General features: G+C 27.6%; 1 protein-coding gene across 1 annotated transcript in view; it reads left to right on the top strand.

The window, feature by feature from the left end:
- LOC145192628 (FAS-associated factor 1-like) overlaps nt 1–20,593 on the top strand; it is a 92,395-nt gene that overhangs the window by 37,474 nt on the left and 34,328 nt on the right. The window contains exons 7-11 of the mRNA XM_090094845.1: nt 9,654–9,762; nt 14,719–14,802; nt 16,112–16,195; nt 16,826–17,001; nt 19,071–19,152. Coding sequence (XP_089950971.1) covers nt 9,654–9,762; nt 14,719–14,802; nt 16,112–16,195; nt 16,826–17,001; nt 19,071–19,152 — 535 coding nt within the window. The remainder of the gene's footprint in view (nt 1–9,653; nt 9,763–14,718; nt 14,803–16,111; nt 16,196–16,825; nt 17,002–19,070; nt 19,153–20,593) is intronic.

The raw sequence follows: 20,593 nt of genomic DNA, 5'->3' as shown, positions 1-20,593 counted from the left end.
TCATATGCCTTTAGATAAATAATTAGGACATGCTTTTTTTGTTAGGGACCTCAGAATATCAGGTTTAATAATAGGTGGTATTGTTGCCAATATTGCTTCGTTAATCATGAATTTCTGCATACATTATTTATTTTCAATGCTGAATATATTTTTAAATGTTTATTTCACTTATCTTTTATACTTTTTCAATCCACTACACAATGCTAGGTTAAGGGACCTCAAAGTGCTTGGTTAATGAAAGCTAATTAACATATAAAAAAAAAGTTGTTTGCATTCAGTTTCTTCTCCACATTATGAAATGAATATTCTGCTTATAGTTTCGTCACAAAACCTCATTCAAAACACACTTAAGTGTGTTTTCTTTGTTTGCTTTTGAAAAATAAATAAATTAAACAAAAGTGCATTTACTAAAGTAAAGTGCAAGTACAAAAGTGTGTTTTGATATTCCTTTCAGTAAAGAATAAATAAGAAATAGGAAAGTCCTTTAGATTTAAACCAAAAAGCAAATCAAGATGCAATGTTCTATGAGATGTCATAATGATGAAAAGTGTAGTTGACCAATTTTTAGAAAAAACAATACATAAAACAGCCTGTTTTTGTCCTATCTGATGGTCACTCTTCAAGATTTGACAGTGATGTATTAACATTTTTAAGAAGCAAAAATATTAGACTTTTCATCACTCCACCTGATACAACTGGCATTACCCAGCTCCTTGATCAAATCAATCAGAAATTGCACTCTAAGTACAGAAGTGCTAAATCTGTACTTTATTCTCCATTTATGACAGAGAAAGTTTCATGAATATACTTGCAGAGTTATGGCCAGAGTGGGCAACAAAACAAACAATCATAAATGCAGGTAAAAAAAGTTGGCATTTCAAGCAGAGGACTTAGTGTTAAGTAGATGCAGGAAGATAAGTTTTTACGAGCTGAGCTGTGTATTCATGAAAATAACGAAAAAGATCATATATCAGCAGCAGTAACAGTTTCATCTCCAAAAGATGTTTGCTGTGGCTCAGCAAGATATTGAAAACATAAATACGAAAGTGCCATGGAAGCTTATTAAACAGTATCTGATAAATCAATATTTCTGGCAGAAATACCTAACTTGTTGCCTGTAACCAAAGTAACACCTAAATTGAAAAAACAAAATGTTAGAGTTAACCAGGTTCACGGCTCAATGAAGGGGAAAAAAATATTGGAAACAGTTTCTTTAATCAAGGAAGACCAAGCTAAAACGGAGAAAACAAATAAAGAAAGAAAATCCAAGCTATAACAACAAATTGAAGCATTCTATAAATGTAAGGAAGAGTGTACATGTGGAAAGAATGTTTGCGCAGCAAATAAACTTTGAGAATGCTCGTGTTGCCATAATGTTTTGAAATCTACATGTAGTAAAGCATCATGCCAAGGTAAAACAGGCTTAAAACCGAATATGATCAAACCCTTTTGTGAAATAGGACCAAAAAAATGCCTTCACTTTGAGTCTGATGAAGATAACATTGAAAACTTTATTCCTATAACTGATTTTATCTAGAATACAACCTAGCACTCTTTATTCGCCTCTTTTTATATTAAAATTTACCTGGATATATTTTTATATTTTTTGTTCATTACATTTTTTTTTAAATTGGTTAATGTTAAAAAAAAAAAAAAAGATAAAAAGTAATAACTTAAGTTTGTTATATAGTTTTTGATTTGGTACCTCAAAACGTTAGGTGCAGCACCTCAAAATGCTAGGTATTCAAAATTGGGCATGATGTTCCTCCAAATTAAACTCAAGCTGAAGAATGTTATGACAAACAGTTATAGTTGGAGCAAATATTGCATCCATGCAATCAAGTAACATCAGTAAAAGTCTCCAATGAGAATCACCTTCTGGAATTAGGTTTTTAATCATTAAAGGCAGATTTCTTATCAAACACCATGGTAAAGCAGCTTGAATGCGAACATTTTTTAAGTTAACTTCTGGGGGTTTGCTGTTTTTGTCACCCAATGAATAGTTATAATTATTGATTGCATTGTTGACATCTGTAACTAGAAAATATTTTTTGTCTATCAGCAATTGCAAAATAAGGCATATTTCTAAAGGTACACCTTCTAATACTTCATCATACATCAACTGCACTCTGGTCTATAGAGTGAAACTGTGACAAACAAAAGAACAACCATGCTTAATGCCAGATTCTGAAGCATTGTAGTTATTGCTTCTACTTTCTGAGGCACACATATCGTATTCTGCTTGAATTCTCCTATCAAAGGTTTCTGCTTTGAATGAAGTTTAAATTTCACAATGTGCACACTTGCAAAATCAGCAAAAGTATTTTTCATTAAAGCTTTCCAAGAAGCCAAACAAAGTGTGTGCTCCTAAATTATCAGCAGAAAATTAAATCAAAATGGGATGAATAGTTTCTTCCACTCCATTAACTTTGACAACAACACTCTGTTCACTTTCTAATTGTTGCAATAAAGATACAAGACTATGAAGGATTGGATAGTATGAGTATTTATCTGTGTGTGCATCCTGTGCATACCATAAACCATCTAAAAAAATGCTATCAGCCTTAGACTGATAATCAGGAGCAATATTGCATATCATCATGTAAAAGCTTCAAGTTTATGTACACGTGTATGGCTCCCAAGCACATTTGTTACTTCAAACATATCAATAAAAAAGTGTAGCAAAAATGTTTTTTGGTGCCGTTGAAGGAATGAATGATGATGAAAAGTGTGTGTATCAACAAAATCTTGTGCTTTATTTGGGAGTGAACTTGGTGTGCACTGTGGGAAAGTAATCCTTTATGAGGCTTGTTTCAATATCTTGGCAAGTACTTTATCAATACGCACAACATAGCATTTGTCCTCTACTAAAACAGAATGAATTGATTGCAATTCCATAGAGTATTGTTGCTCTTCACATATACCTAATGATATTTCTGTTGCCTCAATATAGTACCCACGTTCTTTTAGCTATTTGTTTCTTTTATATATAGTGTCAGTTTTATTGAAAATACAAAACATACTATTGCCATCATTTATCACATCAGAAAAGAATTCATTAGTTGGAGCTACTTTCAAATTAGTTGCTAAAGTTTCTACTATCTTTAAAGCATAAACAGCAACGTCATTTAGTAGGCCAGACATATTTTTCGTAATAAGCTGCGAATTAGCTAAAGTGATGTTTGGTTTTGAAGCTATTTCTGATACAAATTTCATAACATATACATCAATACTGTCTCTTGTTATAAAACTAGAGTTAACAATGATTACAAATTTTTTGGTCAGTATTTGTGATGAATCTGTCAGTATTTTTTAAAATAAATATTCAGTATTTTTTGGTCAGTATATATATAATTTTGGGTCAGTATTTTAAATAAATGGCCAGTATTTCACTTTAGTTTTGTCAGTATAAAAATTAAAATTGGACAGTATAAAAATAAAATTGGTCAGTATAAATATTAAAATTGGTCAGTATAAATATTAAAATTGGTCAGTATAAATATTAAAATTGGTCAGTAAAAACAGAAGTTGGTTAGTAAAAGCTTTATTTATAAAGCTTTATTAAAAGTATTTGATCTCCAAATATTTAACAATATGAAAATGTGATCAGTCTCTTAGTAATGCTTCAGTAGCTTTTTTTGGTCTCCCACGTTTTCTTTTTTCACCAATAGGAACATCTTTTGCTGCCAGTGGGGGTTTACAATACTTTATTCGAATTGCAAAACCAACAATATGTTTGCACATGAATTTCTTAAAGAAATCTGGACAACTATATACATTATGTGACCAATTTACTTCATTCTTGATCATAGTTAAGGTCCAGACCTTAAAACTTTTTGTTTAAATTGGTCAAAAGTCTTCCATTTCATTTCTTTAGGTTTTATTTCATTATTTGCAGGTAAATAATATTCAGTTGATTCACCTATTTGCTTGGATGAAATTGATTTGTTGGTCTTGGCCCACTGATAACCTTTTGTCCACAAATTTAGTGTAATTGTTGGTTCTTGGCTGTATTTTTTCATATTTGTTGAATATTCATTTGATCATTTTGCAACCATCTCTAACGCAACCCCTTTAAATCTTGAGAATGGATGCCTTTCCCTTAAGGTATCTTCATCTTTCACCACTCTATTAAATGATTCAAGAGCATTAGTAGTACTTGGTATGAAATGTCTAAAGCCTTCATACCAAGTTAGATGAGAATTCAACCATTTTGCTTCAAAGTACCTAAAAAACTCTGGCTCAAGTGTTTTCCATTTTTTCAAAAACAAACTTAAGGCTTTCTTAAAGATCTCTTTATTCTGACTTTTTGCAATGTGTCTATATCCTCAATAAGTTCATCTTGATGGGTTTTGTTCACAATTGCCTCAGCTTTTTTATTAACATTCCGACGCATATGCGCCAAACACATCACCATATCCTTTTTGCCAAAAACATCAGAAAATGTATTTCGAATTGAATCAGCACCATCTGAGATTAATACTTTAGGTTCATACCCTCCCTATTTGATTTTTACCAAACCTTAAGAAATGCTTTCAAATATAAACTTAAAATCTGCAGTTTTTTCATTTGAACATGAAAATACATGAAAATGGCAATCCATATCAGTGGTCCCAACTAATAACACAGGGAACCCTTGCCAATTTAATTTGTACGTAGCATTGACATGTAATTTATCTTTTCCTGAAACTTGAAATAAGAGTCTTTTTGTTGATACAAAAATTCGAAATTTCGAATTGTCTTGGACATCATCATTTTCTTCTTCGACATCTGAACCATCAGTGTAAACTATTTTGTAGTTTACTATGAAAGGTTCATCCTCACTGTTGGGAACATTATTATTTTCTATGCACCATTGTTCTAATTCACCAAGAGAAATTGATGTACTATCATATTTTTTCTTTTTGTAAGCAGTTATATAGTTTTGAAGTTGTTTCATTTGGATTTGGTGGCCATTATCTACAAGGATTCTTAAAATTCTTTTTAGTTTCATAAGCAAGTCACACATTTTGTTGATTTCAGTCTTTAAAAAAAGTTGGGATGGCTTCTTTGGACTTTCAGTTCTGTAAATGATTACATTGTCACTTGCTGAATCAAATAACAGATAAACTGCAGCATCACATTGCTCATTGCGTCTTTGAATGGTTTTACATCTATAGTATGATTTTTTTCCATTGTTAGTGTAATTGGAATAATGATAACTCCGTTGATCTTCTGCTGTTATCGCTGAAAAAATATTTGAGAGGAAGTAAATAAAAAGAAGAAAAGAGAGGAAGAAAGAGAGAGAAAGAGAAGAAAAAGAAAAGAGAGATAGTTAGAGGAGAGAGGAAAGAGGGGAGGGAGCAAAATGCATCTCCTCTCTCTCTCTTCTCTCTCCAAATGTGCAATTAATCTATATGTTTGTAGACCCTAATGGCTCTTAGGCCTAAAGTTTGTTGACCTAACTGCTAGGGACCTAACTGTTTGAGACCTAGCTGTCTTATGACTTAAAAACTGTTTACCTGCAATTGCATCTTTCTTATTTGGGTATGTTTCACATCTTATCCATTCACGTTTTCGTTTTTGTTTCCCTGATTTCAATGATGCTTGCTCTTCTATTGTCTCAATTTCTTCTTCACTAGAGGACTTGTATTCTGGAATAAAGTTTTCCATTTTTTTAAACTTTCTTTGTTCAGTGCTCAGATAGAAATGGCAGTCTTATTTGTAAATTTTATCTAATTACTTTGGTCAAAGTTCATAATACTTTAGTTAAATTACAGATCATTTTATTTAAGTAACAGATCATTAAATTATAGTTTAAAATACAGATCGTTTAATTTAAAATACAGATCACTTAATTTAAAATATCATTTTACTTAAAATATCATTTTACTTAAAATGCAAATCATTTTAATTAAATAACTGACCACTTGGTTAAATTACTGACCATTTAATTAAAAACTGGTAACTAAATTAATTAACTGATAGTTAATATATAATACTGACCATTTAGTTAAAATACTGACCATCTCACTGAAATACTGAAGATTAAAAATAAAAAAATACTGACCGACTCATTAAATTATGACCCATTAAATGTCACCCGTTAACAATTGTGGCATTGTTACAATCTTCTTGTGGGTCGCTTGGAAAATTTGTGTCAAATGCATTTTCCTGTGACTCACTTGGTAAGTTGTTACTACAACTTCCATTATTGTTGAAACCTAAAGTTTGATCTAGCACAACAAAATGATGGTGCTCAAAATGCTTTTTTAACTTATTAAAGCTAAGGAATACTCTTGGACAGTTATTAAATATACAGTGTAATTCAGATCCTCTCGTGGCTAAGCCATGAAAATTTCGAAAATGGTAAAAAAAGATCTAATAACTCTGCAAAATAATTTGAGCATTTAAAACACTGCATATTTGTTTTAAAATGCTTTTATAGTATTGTCACCTTTAGCAGCAAAATCTACGCTACTGTTGATGGCAACTAACTTCTTAATAATTCGATCAGAAGACCATACTTTGGTTAGTACAGACATTCTGTAAATGTATAAAACATTAAGTTATACAATTAACTAATTAATGTAGCTTAAATTTTAACTTAATGAAGAAATGACATTAATAATGAAAATAACTAACCTTAAACACACATGATAATATTTACTAAATAAAATTCAATACACTTTTTAAATAAGTTTTAAGCTTCAAATAAATATTAAGTGTTCAAAGAAATTAATATTGTGAACTCTTTTACACGCCTGAACTCCTTTACCTTAACAAAGTTATTTTGTTATATTATAGCTAATGGTGTAATTCGTTATTTTATTCTCTTTTTTTGTTACAATTTATTCCATAAACTTTACAGAGTTTAACGGATTTATTGTCAACTGAGTTACTCCATTGATGTTTTAACGGATTTTTTTTTAGAGTGTAATTAACAATATAAGTTATCCCAATTTGCCGATACATTGTTATTTTTTGTTTTCAGATTTGACCTTAACTAAAATTTGTCATCAAATTTTTAGAAACAGAACTTGACAGACTAATGCAGTGATTCAATCAACTCATGAATACTCATTCTGTTCAGACATATTCAAGCTTATTAGAAAACATCTGGTTCTACATCATTTAAAGAAGAAAAATTGGAAACAAAATAAAGGAAGATTCACTAAATAACTAACAAATCCTTTCAAAAAATTTCTTTTACTTAATTGCTGATAACATCATTATTATATTATCTTAAGATCAAAGATGTCTTTAGGATATCTGTCCAGGTATTCAATCAGGAATAAACCTAAATGGACTTTTTTCAATTCAGGTGTCTTTAGAAACATTTCAGAAGTCTCTAAAGGCTCTATTTAGTATCATGAAATTTAGTGTCATGCTTAAAAGACCAAGAAAACAAACTACATTCTACAGTATTATGTTTTTAAAAAATAACCAACTGAGAAATCTATTAGTCGCAATTATTACACAATGTTATCCTCTAGGTTGGTTCCTTTAAAAGCATATCCTCTGGCAATAAGTGGTGTTTAAGAGATCTATCATCTAGCCCAACTAATTTCAAAAGCAGTAATTGATGCATTTATAAAGCTAGTATGGACTAAGTTATAAAGCAATGATAAAGGATAATCTACTATATAATATGATTTAATATAATGTAATGTAATAATCCATAGATGCTAGTATAGACTTAAAAACTGATACAAGTCTCTTAAGATGTATAGGAATCTCACACACCATGTTGATTTTTGATGAGATTAGATTATCATTTTTTTTGTCAACCTAAGTTTTTTAATTACCAAGGCTGCTGACAAAGTTAAGAAAAGGAATATAACTTTAATAAATTCCAAAGTTATCTTCATCTTTTTAATGGTATTCCTTTTTAATAACACATTTAAGATGCAAAAAAGTCTTATTAAATATTTATTTTTAACTTATGCAAAAGTTGATATTAGTAGTATTACGCTGTTGTAAATTTGTATCATTCTATGGTGCTTTTTATATTCTATATTATATGGTGCTTTTTTAATTGTAAATATAAATCCCATCACTTGTAGAAGCAAAAAAAAAAAATCACTAGATAATTTACCTATGTAATGAATTCACCTTCTATATATATATATATATATATATATATATATATATATATATATATATATATATATATATATATATATATATATATATATATATATATATATATATATACTAGGGTCAATCAAAAAGTTCATATAATCAATTTTTTTTATAACAAAGAATAAGCATAGAACAATTAAATTAAGAGTGGATCATAAGTAGGCACCATGCTTCAAAATAATCTCATTTAAATCTGTTTTCAGTTTTTCCAGTTGCCGTTGCATATGATCATGTGAATGTGACCTTAAGTTTGTCTCCATGGCTTCTAGAACCTCTTCCTTTGTCTGAAAATCAAAATCCTTGCGATAAAATTCAAATGAAGAGAAAGCATATCTGTCCAACAAGTTAAAGTTGGGGCTATATGGAGGTTGAATGACACAGGTGACTTTTTTCTCAGCAAGAAAGTTTCTGACTGCAACAGACACATGTGGTCTGGCATTATCGTGCTGAAGGAGCATTGTGTTCCATGTTACTCTTTTCATGCTTTTGTTTACAAAATTAGAATGCATATTTGATAGGAAAAGCATGTACACTTCTGAATTGACCGATTGTCTATTTGGAAGTACCTCAACATAGGCCTTGCCATTAAATGAGATAGCGCAAATTGCCATACTTTTTGCATCAAATTGTGATCTCCTGATACGTTTCGGAGCTTCTTCACCCTTTGAAATCCAAGCACGATTACTGCGTTTGCACCCGATCAATCTGTGGTAAATCCACTTCTCATCCACAACAATTAGACATCGTTCAACATTCAATTCATCTCTTAGGATGGTCAGAAATTTATGCACAAATTCAACTCGATTTTGTTGATTTGCTTGGGTGAGGCCATATGGAATCCATTGTGAACAAATTGATCTTTTCATCAATTTTTCGGTGATTATTGAATAAACTGAACCAAAAGAAATGTTTACGACATCACAAATTTGCTCTATTGTTAAAAATTTGTCTTCATCAAGCAGTTGTTGAATGATCTCAATGTTGTCTATAGTTGTTGAGGTACTGGGTCTACCTGACCTCAATTCATCTGAAAACTGACTATAATCACTTATGTTTGATGTAGAATACTTTTGATAGTACTTGTATACTGTTTGAATGGAAGTTGCATCCTCACCCCAGGCAGTAGTTATGAACTTGTGAGCATCAGATGGAGACTTCTGATTACGAAGACAAGTCTCAATTAATAATCTAATACCAACTTTGTCAATTTGCATTATAGCTTTAATTATTTAAATGATCTAACTTTAAAAATATCTATTTTATTAAGCATATATGTACATAAGTTAATGTTAAGAATATCTATAAAAAATTTTATTGGCAAGAATATTAAAACACGAATTATACGAACTTTTTGATTATATTAATATATATATATATATATATATATATATATATTTATTTATAAATATATATATATATATTTATATATATATATATATATATATATATATATATATATATATATATATATATATATATATATATATTGTTTTTGTTTTTTTGTTTTTTGTTTTCTGTTATTTATTTAGATTGATTGATTTAGAAGTTCAAGAGAGAATAGCTGATATATCATTAAATGTGCAGCATAATCTTAAAGAATATAAACTAAGGTTTAATGCTGCACAAACAATTCAAGATGTAAGCTTTACAATTTTCTATGAAATTTTTTTTTTTTTTTAAGTTTTGTTAATTTATATTAGTTTTGATTAAAAATAAGTAAATAAAGTTTCTTCCCATAATTTCATGGTTTGTTGTTGTTATATTTTGTTACATTAACAAGATTGAACGTTCAAAATGTTAAAAAATGAGAAATGATGCTTATTTTCTCATTGTTAAACATCAGAAGCTTGCAACCTAAAATTGTCAATATACTTTAAGAAAAAAAATGGTGAGAAAAGCAGTTTTCAACTTTTATTTAAGTAACAAATGTGTAGAAATGCAATATAAAGCTTAGCAAGTAATTAAGTTAATTAAATTATGTAACATAATATACATATATCTAGTTATGTATTAAAGATTTCCTTTAAATGTATTTTATTTTTTAAATTAAAATCAACTGTAATTAAGAACAATAAGGAGATTTATTAATCATTCTAATTGCTTAGTTTTACCTGAAAAAAGTTAGCATTGACATTGATTTATGATTGGCTGTTGTTTTTTTTTTTTGAAAATTTAGCAGACTTTCCAGTAAAGGTTTTTAAAACTTCCAGTTATATTTAATTTTTTTTTACATTTAATTTTTTTTTATATAAAATATATTTTTAAATATGTAATGTTGTATCTTTTCCTTTATCATTGTATATTTTCCTACATTCATCAGGATCTTGATGACAAGCCAGGTTATATAAAAAAAATGTATTCAATTTTTAATCCAGAATAAATTAATTTTTCTGTTCATTTTGATATTTAAAGGATTTATGCTAAGGTTTAAGAGAACTTTTTTGTTAAATCCTTTTAAAGTATATAAATATAAAGTTACTTTTATGAGTAATCAAAATAGTTAAATATTTAATGAAATGAAAAGGAAAAAAAAAGTTTAATGTATAGTATTTACTTTTTATTTTGTCCTTATATATTGATTGATATGAGCATGTGTTGTACAAGTTGACTTAATTGATATACAAGAATATTTGAGCAAAATTAAAGAATGTAATCTCCCATGCTTTATTTACTGCAGTGAGTTTAATTCAAAAACCTGCAACATAAAAATGTTGTAATAAAATATTTTTTTTTAGCTCAATAAATTGAGTATGGAATGTATTTTGGGAAAATTCTCAGACTGTGTTTAGACTTTCAACTGTTTTCATAAATTATCAAACTTTCTTTCTTCATAGATTTTTAACTCGTTTTTCGAGGCATAATTTCTAAAGCAAAAATCCCAAAGTTTTTGCAGTTTAAGTTTATTACATTTAGTAAACTTAAATGGTTGCTTGGTTGATTTCAAAGTTTTTCAAAGCTTTGATTTTAAATTGATGTAAAGCATTCTTAAGTGGTAAAAATATATTTTTTACATTTTTAACTAAATACAAAAAGTTCTTGGATGAAAAATACAAAATTCATCGTGAAAGTATTAAATGTGCTGTTTAAGATAAATTATATACACATTCACTGCAAATGGAAAGTTTGAGGCAGGTTGAAAATTTTTACTTTAAAAAAGAATATAATTAAGAAATAGTAATTGTTTGGATGTAGTATTTTCATATACCTTTATTAAAATATATTTTATTGCATAAACAGTTTAGATGCTTTTCTTTGTACCAATACTTGATTATTTTTAAGCTACTAATTCTCTTGTTTATTTATGATCCAAGTAAGTCCTGTAGACTTGTTATTTAATTTTTTATAAACAAGTTTAGTTGAATTTGTTATTTCTATACTGATGATTCTAAACATGAATTGTAACTTGAGAATTCAAAAAATATTACTTTAAAAATAATAATGACAAAAGAAACTTACAGGGAATTAAGAACATCAAGTATTAACATCTGGTATGTGATTCTTTAATAATTGTTATGTTTTGATGATCCCAAATGTTAGTACACTTGACCAATAAAAATATCAGAATTAATTTTAGAATTAAAAGAATGGTCATTCCATTTCCCCAATATTAATGCTATTGTGTTGTTGTAGAAAGAACTTGATCCAAATGTTTGGAAACAGAAGCCATCTTCTATTTAAATCCTCTGGAACATGTTAGAAGAAATTATGAAATAGTATGTAAGATGCAAAATACAAAGGATTGCAAAGTTTAATAAAACATGTGCCAAAAATCTTTGACACTGTAATCAAAAAACAAGGTGGATATTTTGAATCAAAGATTTGAACAACATTGATTTTATACACACACACATCTGGGATAGTTAACTCATTAGAAAAAATTAGAAAAAATGATTTTTAGTCTAAAAAAAGATATAGCGCAAGGTTTTATAGTTAATACTCAAAAATATCCATCTTTTAGGAAAATAAAGTGGTAACATAAAAATAGATTTAAAATCTGGAACTTTTTTTCTATACTCTTCAAATGGCTCATCATTTTAAAAGTGGTTGGTATGTTCACTTTGCTCAAAAGTCAATTGATTAAACTTTGAGGAAACTTCTCTCAACTTCCTCTTAATTAAAATACATCTTAGCAATAGAGACATTTTTAGAATGAATGTTAATTTTAGCAATGAAAATACACTTTTGTATTTAATGAACATTTTAACAGCATGTAAAATAACATACTTTAAACAAACATATTGATTAAGAAAAAATCGATTTTTTTTTTGTTAAAATAATTGATAAAATTATAACTTTAATAGGTTGGAAGATAATTTGGAAGTCCTGAGTGGAAGATTAATCTTTACCCAAAACTCAGTTCTTGCTGAACAACTGAGTGTCCAATTATTAGCACAAAATTGTGCACGAATCTCATGGTTTTGGTAGGAAATTCAAAAAAATTTTCAACTTTTGAAAAAGTTGAAAAATCTCAGTTATAATGGTCAGAGGAGTTTAAGAACTTAAAATATAGTGAATGGGTTTGTTTAATGAAAAGTATACCTTTCTCTTTGCTTTAAAGATATGCAAATTTTTTGTTTAAATGTTTCTTTTCTGTTATTCGAAAATTTGTGGTCCTACAAGACTTGGCCACTGACTTAGGAAATGGATATCATTATTGAACTCAGGGAGTGAAGTTAGCCCTATGTGGAAAATTCAACTCACTTCATCTTCACCTCCACACTGGGGGCCAAGGAGTGGTATGAGGGGGCTAAAACTTGGTTCTGACCATAAGCACCCTGAACATAGAGTCTGGCGTGATTAAAACCTGATCATGGATTTGCATAAAGAACAAACAGACTGACAAATAGACATTCATTTTTATAATGTGTGTGTGTGTGTGTGTCAACTTTAAATTGTTGATCAACTTTAAATTATTGATCAACTTACACCATATCATTGACTTTTCAAATTATTTCCAACAGTTTTTGAATGTTCAGTTAGCAACCCAGTTGTATAATTTTGCAAATGAAGTCCTTATACACTTCTAATAATTGTTCTTAAATTAGTTTTGTATTTATCTTATAAAAATAAGAATTCAATTACTCTGCAATATGTGGTTTTTATACAAAAGGTTTTCAACTTAAGTTTGTCACCATTTTGTTCCTCCAGGTTTTACCAAGTTGAAAGAACACAAAAAGCTGATATATCTGGAGCAGGTGGAGTATTTAAAAACTGATGTAAAAATGTAGTCTCTTCAATACGATAAAACTTTTAGTTTCTAGAGTATAATGGTAATTGTATTTAAGGTTTTGAAAAGGAAGAATATAATTTGCAAGGTCAAAGTGACTTGCATTCTGATACATTGAATTTTTAACTGAATGTAAAACTGATATATAGATTATTCATGTATTACTGTATACATTATAGATGTAATAAATAAACTGATCAAATACAAACTCAGGTTTTTATTTCAGAAAGTTTTCAGATTTTTTCTTCAAAAAATTGATTAATCTAGATAAATTACAAAAAAACCTGAAATGAAAACAGTTCAGAAAACAGAAAAGAATCTGTACATTTTTATTGTTAAAAATTTACATTTTTACATTTTTATATATAAACAAAAAATATTTAATTGATGTGACTTGTAAAGGAATTGTTTTAAATTTTGAACAGATCTCTGTTTATTAGCATATTTCCTTTTTTATAATCAAAGTGTTTGGTGAAGTTCTGAAGAAATGCTGTATGCTTTTTTTACATGTTAAATAAACTTGAATCAAGTTTTATGTTTATGAGATGCTCTTATTTAACTTTCACTGATTTTTAAGGGAATGAAGGAGTTATTTATTCTAGCAGAAAAAGGTTTTTTTTTTTTTTTTTTTTTTTTTTTTTATAATTTTAAAAACAAATTTCAGAAGCATAGGTTATCTTGCTAGATTACCTTGAGTTTTGTTATTTCGTGTGGCCTTTTAAGCCTGGGGTTCTACATTGGAAGGTATCATTATAAGGATACAATCTGAAGTAGATGCTGTATACCCAGTTTTTAGGCTGTCTTGTCAAGTTCAAACTTTTCAGATTGATGGTGCTAACCAGGATTTTTTCCATTGTGAGAGTCCAGTCTGCACCTAACTTTTCTGAAACAACTCTGACACTACTTTGACAATTGAGATAATCTGACAATTTATGTCATTCATTTTAAGCAAACAATATTATGTAATGATACAGCAAAGCATGTGTTAAAACATTTTTACAAGTCTGATTTGTAAATTAACAATTTTTTCATACTTAAATATGGTAATTCCAATTAACAGGTTAAATGTAAAAAGTTTCAATAACTATTGAAATACTGAAAAATTAAATAAATACAAGTTTAACATGATCTGGTACTGTTCTAGTAAATGAATGAAGGTTTATGGGTGTTTTATTACTGTTAGTTAAATAAAAAGTTTGGTTAACAATAAAATTATTTAATGTCAGTGATTAATGTTCACTGTTTTAGTTGAATTATATAATGCTTTCAATAAAATAACACTTCCTTTTTTGAAAATTTTGTTAAATCTAAACCGCTTAAGGTATAAAATTTTTGTTTTTAAAAATTCTTATTTATTTTTATTTCAGGTTAAAGAAAAGTTATTTATTCTTTCGAATGTTTTGCCTAAACATCAGACATGGATAGGATGGCCATTGGGAAGCACTGAAAAGGTTTCAGAGAAGATTGTTTTAATAGTTTATCCATTTATTGAAAAACGTTCTTTCAATAAATGGTTATTTTTTTTTTTACATAAATGCCTGTTTTATTTAGTTTCATTTATTTAGATAACAATATTTAAGTATTACAAATTTATATTAAAATTTTAACGCTTATAACTAATGCTCTGCACTGTTTTTACTCTTTTTAATCTGCATTGATCAACAGTTTTCTTTAACAAGATTTCAACAGTATTGCGTCACCTTAAGGAGCATACTTAATTTTACTAATTATCAATTCAAAAGACTAGAAACAGCATCACATAATAGATCTTCTTTTGTTTTCTAAAAAAAGTTTAAAAGTATGTTTAAAAATTATATGATACTGTAATTAGTAGATAAAGAAAATAAGTTATATACTGACTAATTAATAGCTATGAGTGATAAGAAGAACTTTTTTTGCTGGTACTAAAGAATGTGTTTAGTACTTTCAAAAGACAACAATGTCTGTTTTTTTAAAATTTTGGTACCTATTTCCATTTAACTATCTAGTCAGTAACCAGGTACCCAGGTATTAATTTCAGTTTCCAGGTATTAATTTCAGGTAGAATTTGTTAATTTGTTAGAATTTTTTAAAAGTAAAGAAAAAAAACTTCTCACTTTCACAATAAATTTTGTACATTATAGTTTTGTTCTTTTCACTACACAGGTAGGTGAGTACCCGAGTATCTGCTTATTGAACCAATGGTGAAAGTTTGGTTACTGACTGGATGGTTAAATTCTTTAATACAAGAGAGTGACTTTAAGAATCTCAAAGAACATTTCTTCTAGTTTATATGTAATTGTAAATGTACTTACTTTCAAAGACAAAACCCTTGATAAGTTCTGTATGTTGCAATAGGATCTAATTAAATTGAAATTTATTTGGTTCTGTAACTATTCAATTCAAAAATATATCAAGGCATTGAGTTATCTAATTATAACAATGCTGATGAACAAAATTACTTTATTTTTATTCCTTAGTTTTTTCATAAGGATTTTATGCCAGAACATTTTCCAAAATTTGGCTCTAGAAATGGATACCCAAAATAGAATTCATAAAATTTTTAAACTTTTGTTTCTTTAAAAAAGATATTTAGAGAAACCCTTTTTATGAAACAAAACTGCAATAGCACAAGTATTTTTGTTTTGCAGTAGATAAATTGTTAAATTAATATATGATAAATGTGATAAGCAATGATTAATTATGATTAATATTGCTCCAGTTTTATTTATACCTTTTTTTTTTCAACTTTGTTTAATTTTTTTTTTAATTTTAATTTAGACACAACTTGGAAATTTGGAATTAAAACAGCCCTACAGTCTTTATATGACTGAACTTGATGCACCAATTTTGCCTGATTCTTTGGTAAAAATAAACTTAGAGCCTTACAAGCTGCTGTTAGGCTTTTATACTGAGATTAATGAACATAAATGCCATATTCTTGATATTTTTTTGAATGCTTTTTATACTGGGATAAATGAACATTAATGCCATATTTTATCTTGATATTAGTTTATTTTGATGTTATCTTACTATCAAAAGCTCTTTTGATTAAAAATGAAACATAAAATCAAGGTATTTCTCAATATTATCAATCTTATTATTAATCAGAATTATCAAACTTGAAATTATAAAAAAATGGTAATATATCAATTTAAATTAATCCAGTTTTTGTTAATAGCAAAATAAATTGTTTAACATTAAACAGAAAAGAGCAAATGCCAGAATAGTTAGGAATTTAACTTTAATCAGTTCTGTTTATGTCTCATTTCTGTCATTATCTATAAAAAGAGTTTTTGTAGAAAGTTTTAATTTTTGTTTTCTTCCATTTTATTTGTTGCTGATTTTTTTTTTTTTTTTTTTTTTTTTTTTTGCATTGTTTTTGTTTTCTTGTTTGTTTTTAGTTTGTTTTTGGTAATTTTTTGTCTTCTTATAATGCTAATACCATTTTTGTTGCTGGTAAGATAAAAAAATTTGTTGCTATTTTCTTTTTAGGCTTCAAGTAGTGCAAGTGTTAACAATTTAGATTTTGAGGGGCATATTATCTCAGACGATGATGAGTTATTTGAAGTTGATCCTAAATACTGTCAAAAATTATCACCTTTGTTGCCTCATAACTCAGACGACAATTCACAGACTATGGTTGTATTTCAACAAAGGTTTGAAGAGAGGTTAGTTTAAAGTTTAGTTTATGCTGTTCCTAAGTTTTACACATAGAATGTCTATTGAGATTCCTCTTAAATTCTTCCAGGCTATTTGCACCGTTAAATTCACATCAAAGTTAACTGCTAACTTTTTTTTACTGCTTTAATTAGCAGTAAAAAAAATTAAGTTTATGATTCAAGATGTCAATTTTATAAATCCTTAATGCACATCCAGTTTATAAAGGGCAGAAATGAAATAAATGTGAAATAATAAATAGGCCTTTGTGTTTGTAATTTGTTTACCACATGATATGATTTCAAAAAGATTTTAGTTTTCTGATTAAATGAAAATTAGTTTTAAAGATTACAAAAGAAGAATTCACAGAAAAATACAGATTTTCTTATAGTTTTATTGTAAATGTTCAAAATAAATAGAGCCTTTATTCTTTCAAATCACAAAGGCACCAAACCTTATTGGAACTCAAGAAAAAAGTGCATGTTTGCTGCAGAAATTTGTACTGTGGTTTGACCTAGCAAAGTCCTATGCTTTAAGAAAGTCCTAATGTAAGAAATAAAACATTTTTTATATATAAAATAAAAATTTGGGGAATATTCTTTAGTTATCTTAACTAAATAGATATCTAGTTAAGTTAACTAAATTATTTTTCCCAAAAAAAAATTTCTTAAATTTCTAAAATTTCTTAAGTTAGGATTACTTTCTTAAACCAGGAGAAATATTTTATATTTATATTTATTTATGAGTAATTATCCAAGTTTAGATGAAATATTTTATCTTATATATGAGTTAGAATTATTATTTAGTTTTAAATAAAAATTGATGAGTACTTTTTTAAGTAGTTTTTCTACTTTCACATTTATATGATTTGTATGCTTTTTTAATACTTCATTAAGTAAAAAATGTTAGAACATGTTAGATATCCATCATTGTTCCTTTTTTGAGACCTTCATCAAGCAAGCTTAAATCTTTTTTTACCATCTAAACAAGACTTTAACTTTTGGTGAAAATATTTAGAGAAGATAATTTTGTGAGATGTGTTATTCTAATTTTTAAGTTCTATTTTAATATGTTAACATAGAAATTCATAACTTAATTTATTTTTAATAAAAATCTCTCTTTTTTTTTTTTTTGCAAGCCAGGAAAAGTATTTCTTCACACTCTCTCTTCAATTCCAGCATGTTCACTAGTTTATTACTTTATGCATATAAAAAAAAAAAACATTAAAAATATGTTTAGAAAAAATGATGTTTTCTATTTTATCTTCTCAAACTGTTATTCATAAATATTCTATTGGTGTTAGTTTGATCATTTTGCTATAAAAGTTCACATAAAACTGACAATGATGACCAGTTTAGTTACATTTAAGAGTTTATTATGAGATTTTGAGATGATCTGAAAGTTTAGAAACAGAAATGGCAGTAAATGAAGCAAGAAAGAAAGCAAGAAAGCAGATAAAAGAGATGAAGGATGATTCCAGGATCATCAAGAGAAATAGCAAGTAAACTATTAATATCTTTGAATTGCATTAGAAATACCATTAAAACATTTAAAGCAACAGTCTCCAGGATCTGGAAGGTTAAAAAAGCTATGTGTTGAAGAGTCTTACTTGTTCACAAGAGCTAATCTAAGACTAAGTTATTGCAAACTTACTAACATACTCAACAAACTATAAAAAATGTGTTTTTTCAAATGCAATTAAACAATTTTCAGTTAGAAAATTGATGTCATCAGCAGCCAAAGACAGGCAACAAGGCTACAGAGAGAATTCATTAGTTTATGGAAGGTTGCAAGCAAGTAGCTTTCAGTGATGAATTTAGCTATGAGTTAATAGAAGAGAAGATTTTGATAAAAGAAATCATAACAATTTGCAAATATTTTTTTGTATCGAGTTATAACAAAAGGTGGTGGTAGTGAGAGTGTTTGGTGTTCCTTTAGTTTCCTTAGTGTAGGTTTGTTTAATATCTTAAAAGATTAATTCTAATGAACAAAAGAGATACAGCTTGCAAAAAAGCACCTAGGAAATTTTTTAAAAATATTTTTTGAAATCACTGTATTATTTAAATTTAATTTTATGTAGGTATCATGATTTTCACCCTGATTTTTATCTTGGATCATTGCAAGATGCAATGTCAGAAGCAGAGGGAAAGAATATTATAGAGGTAAATATTGTTGTTTTATAAACATTGAACCATAATAAGTCTCTTATTTTAAGTATTTTTGTATATTTTTTATAGTCTTTGTATTTTTTCAATCATCAAAAGTATATATATTGATGAGTTAGAGCTCACCTTTTGCACAGTTTTTAACCATCTAACCAAATATAAAATCAATGCACACAAAAGTTTACCCATTATTAAGCATATGTGTAAATTAAAATTTACACACATGCAGACAAACATTTCAACCATAAAGTCAACCATCTTAAAAAATGAGCTTAAGTTTACACACTTTTACATTGATTCACAAAAAAACAAACTCAAAGTATTGTCCCATGAAAAAATAAGGTAGAAATTTTATTAAATATCAGCTCACGGATTTAAAAATATATTTAAGCTCAAAAAACTAACTGTCCATTTTGTGAAAAATAGGGTAAACTATTCAAACTTAATTATGATATAGTTAGCTATGGTGCAATTAAAGGGGCAGTACTAACAAATAAAAAATTTGAAAATCTCATAAAAAATAATATTTATTAAGAAATGGAAAGAGAAGATTGTGAAACATATGAGAAGAATAGGGAAGAAATAAATTTATGTAAAAATTGTTGATTAAAACTAATAGCTGCTAAATTTTGTGTTTACCTTAAAGTTAAAGGTTATTGTAAAAAATGTGGTAAATATATGCAAGCATGGTGACTAAAGATGGATATATAAAAAAAGTGGTAAGACTGGTATGCAAGGATGGTGATAAAAGATAGAGGTGTTGTTTTTGTACTTAAAAGGTGTTGAAGGAAGTCTTAAGAGAAGTAAATGTGCGCTCAACAATTTTTTGAAAATTCAAGTTTTTACAGTTTTAGAAATTTTGAAAAGCTATTAGATTTTTTTTGTTGCATCATTTCTATTTATGCAACTTTTGATGAGTGTGGAATGTCAAAAAAAACTTTATAAATTATCTATAAGCAAAAGGAATCTGGGTAGCTAATTTATTTTACTGGAGTTTTTGTTTTTGTTTTTCTCAAGATTTTTTTCTATTTTATAAAAACTTTACAAAACAGGAATACAAAAAACAGAACAAGATATTTATCTTGTTCTGTTTTTTGCATTTCTGTTTTGTAAAATATTCCAGCTATTCCTTCACCATTATAATATTTATTCTTATATGTAACTGAAATTATATTTTGCACTGCAAATACTCTGAATAATTCTTCAGTCCATCTAGTTGTTTTTCTTTTCAAAGATGGGCTTTTTCTTTCTTATTCTTATTTTGTTGCCTATTGAAAATTTAGGCTATGGTTTTGGTTCTAATTTTTCAAATTTTTCTGGGTATAGATTTCTCCACACTATATTTTTATTTTTATTCAAGCTAACCTTAACTGTTATCAACTTTTTTGAAGAATGAATATTATTACTCTATTCTGTAACATCTGATAACCGATCAATA

Source organism: Hydra viridissima, unplaced genomic scaffold, assembly GCF_058129835.1.
Source record: "Hydra viridissima isolate aposymbiotic clone 2 unplaced genomic scaffold, HvirCarnegie_v1 scaffold_1, whole genome shotgun sequence".
NCBI lineage: Eukaryota > Metazoa > Cnidaria > Hydrozoa > Anthoathecata > Hydridae > Hydra > Hydra viridissima.
This window is presented reverse-complemented; position numbering and strand designations above follow the sequence as displayed.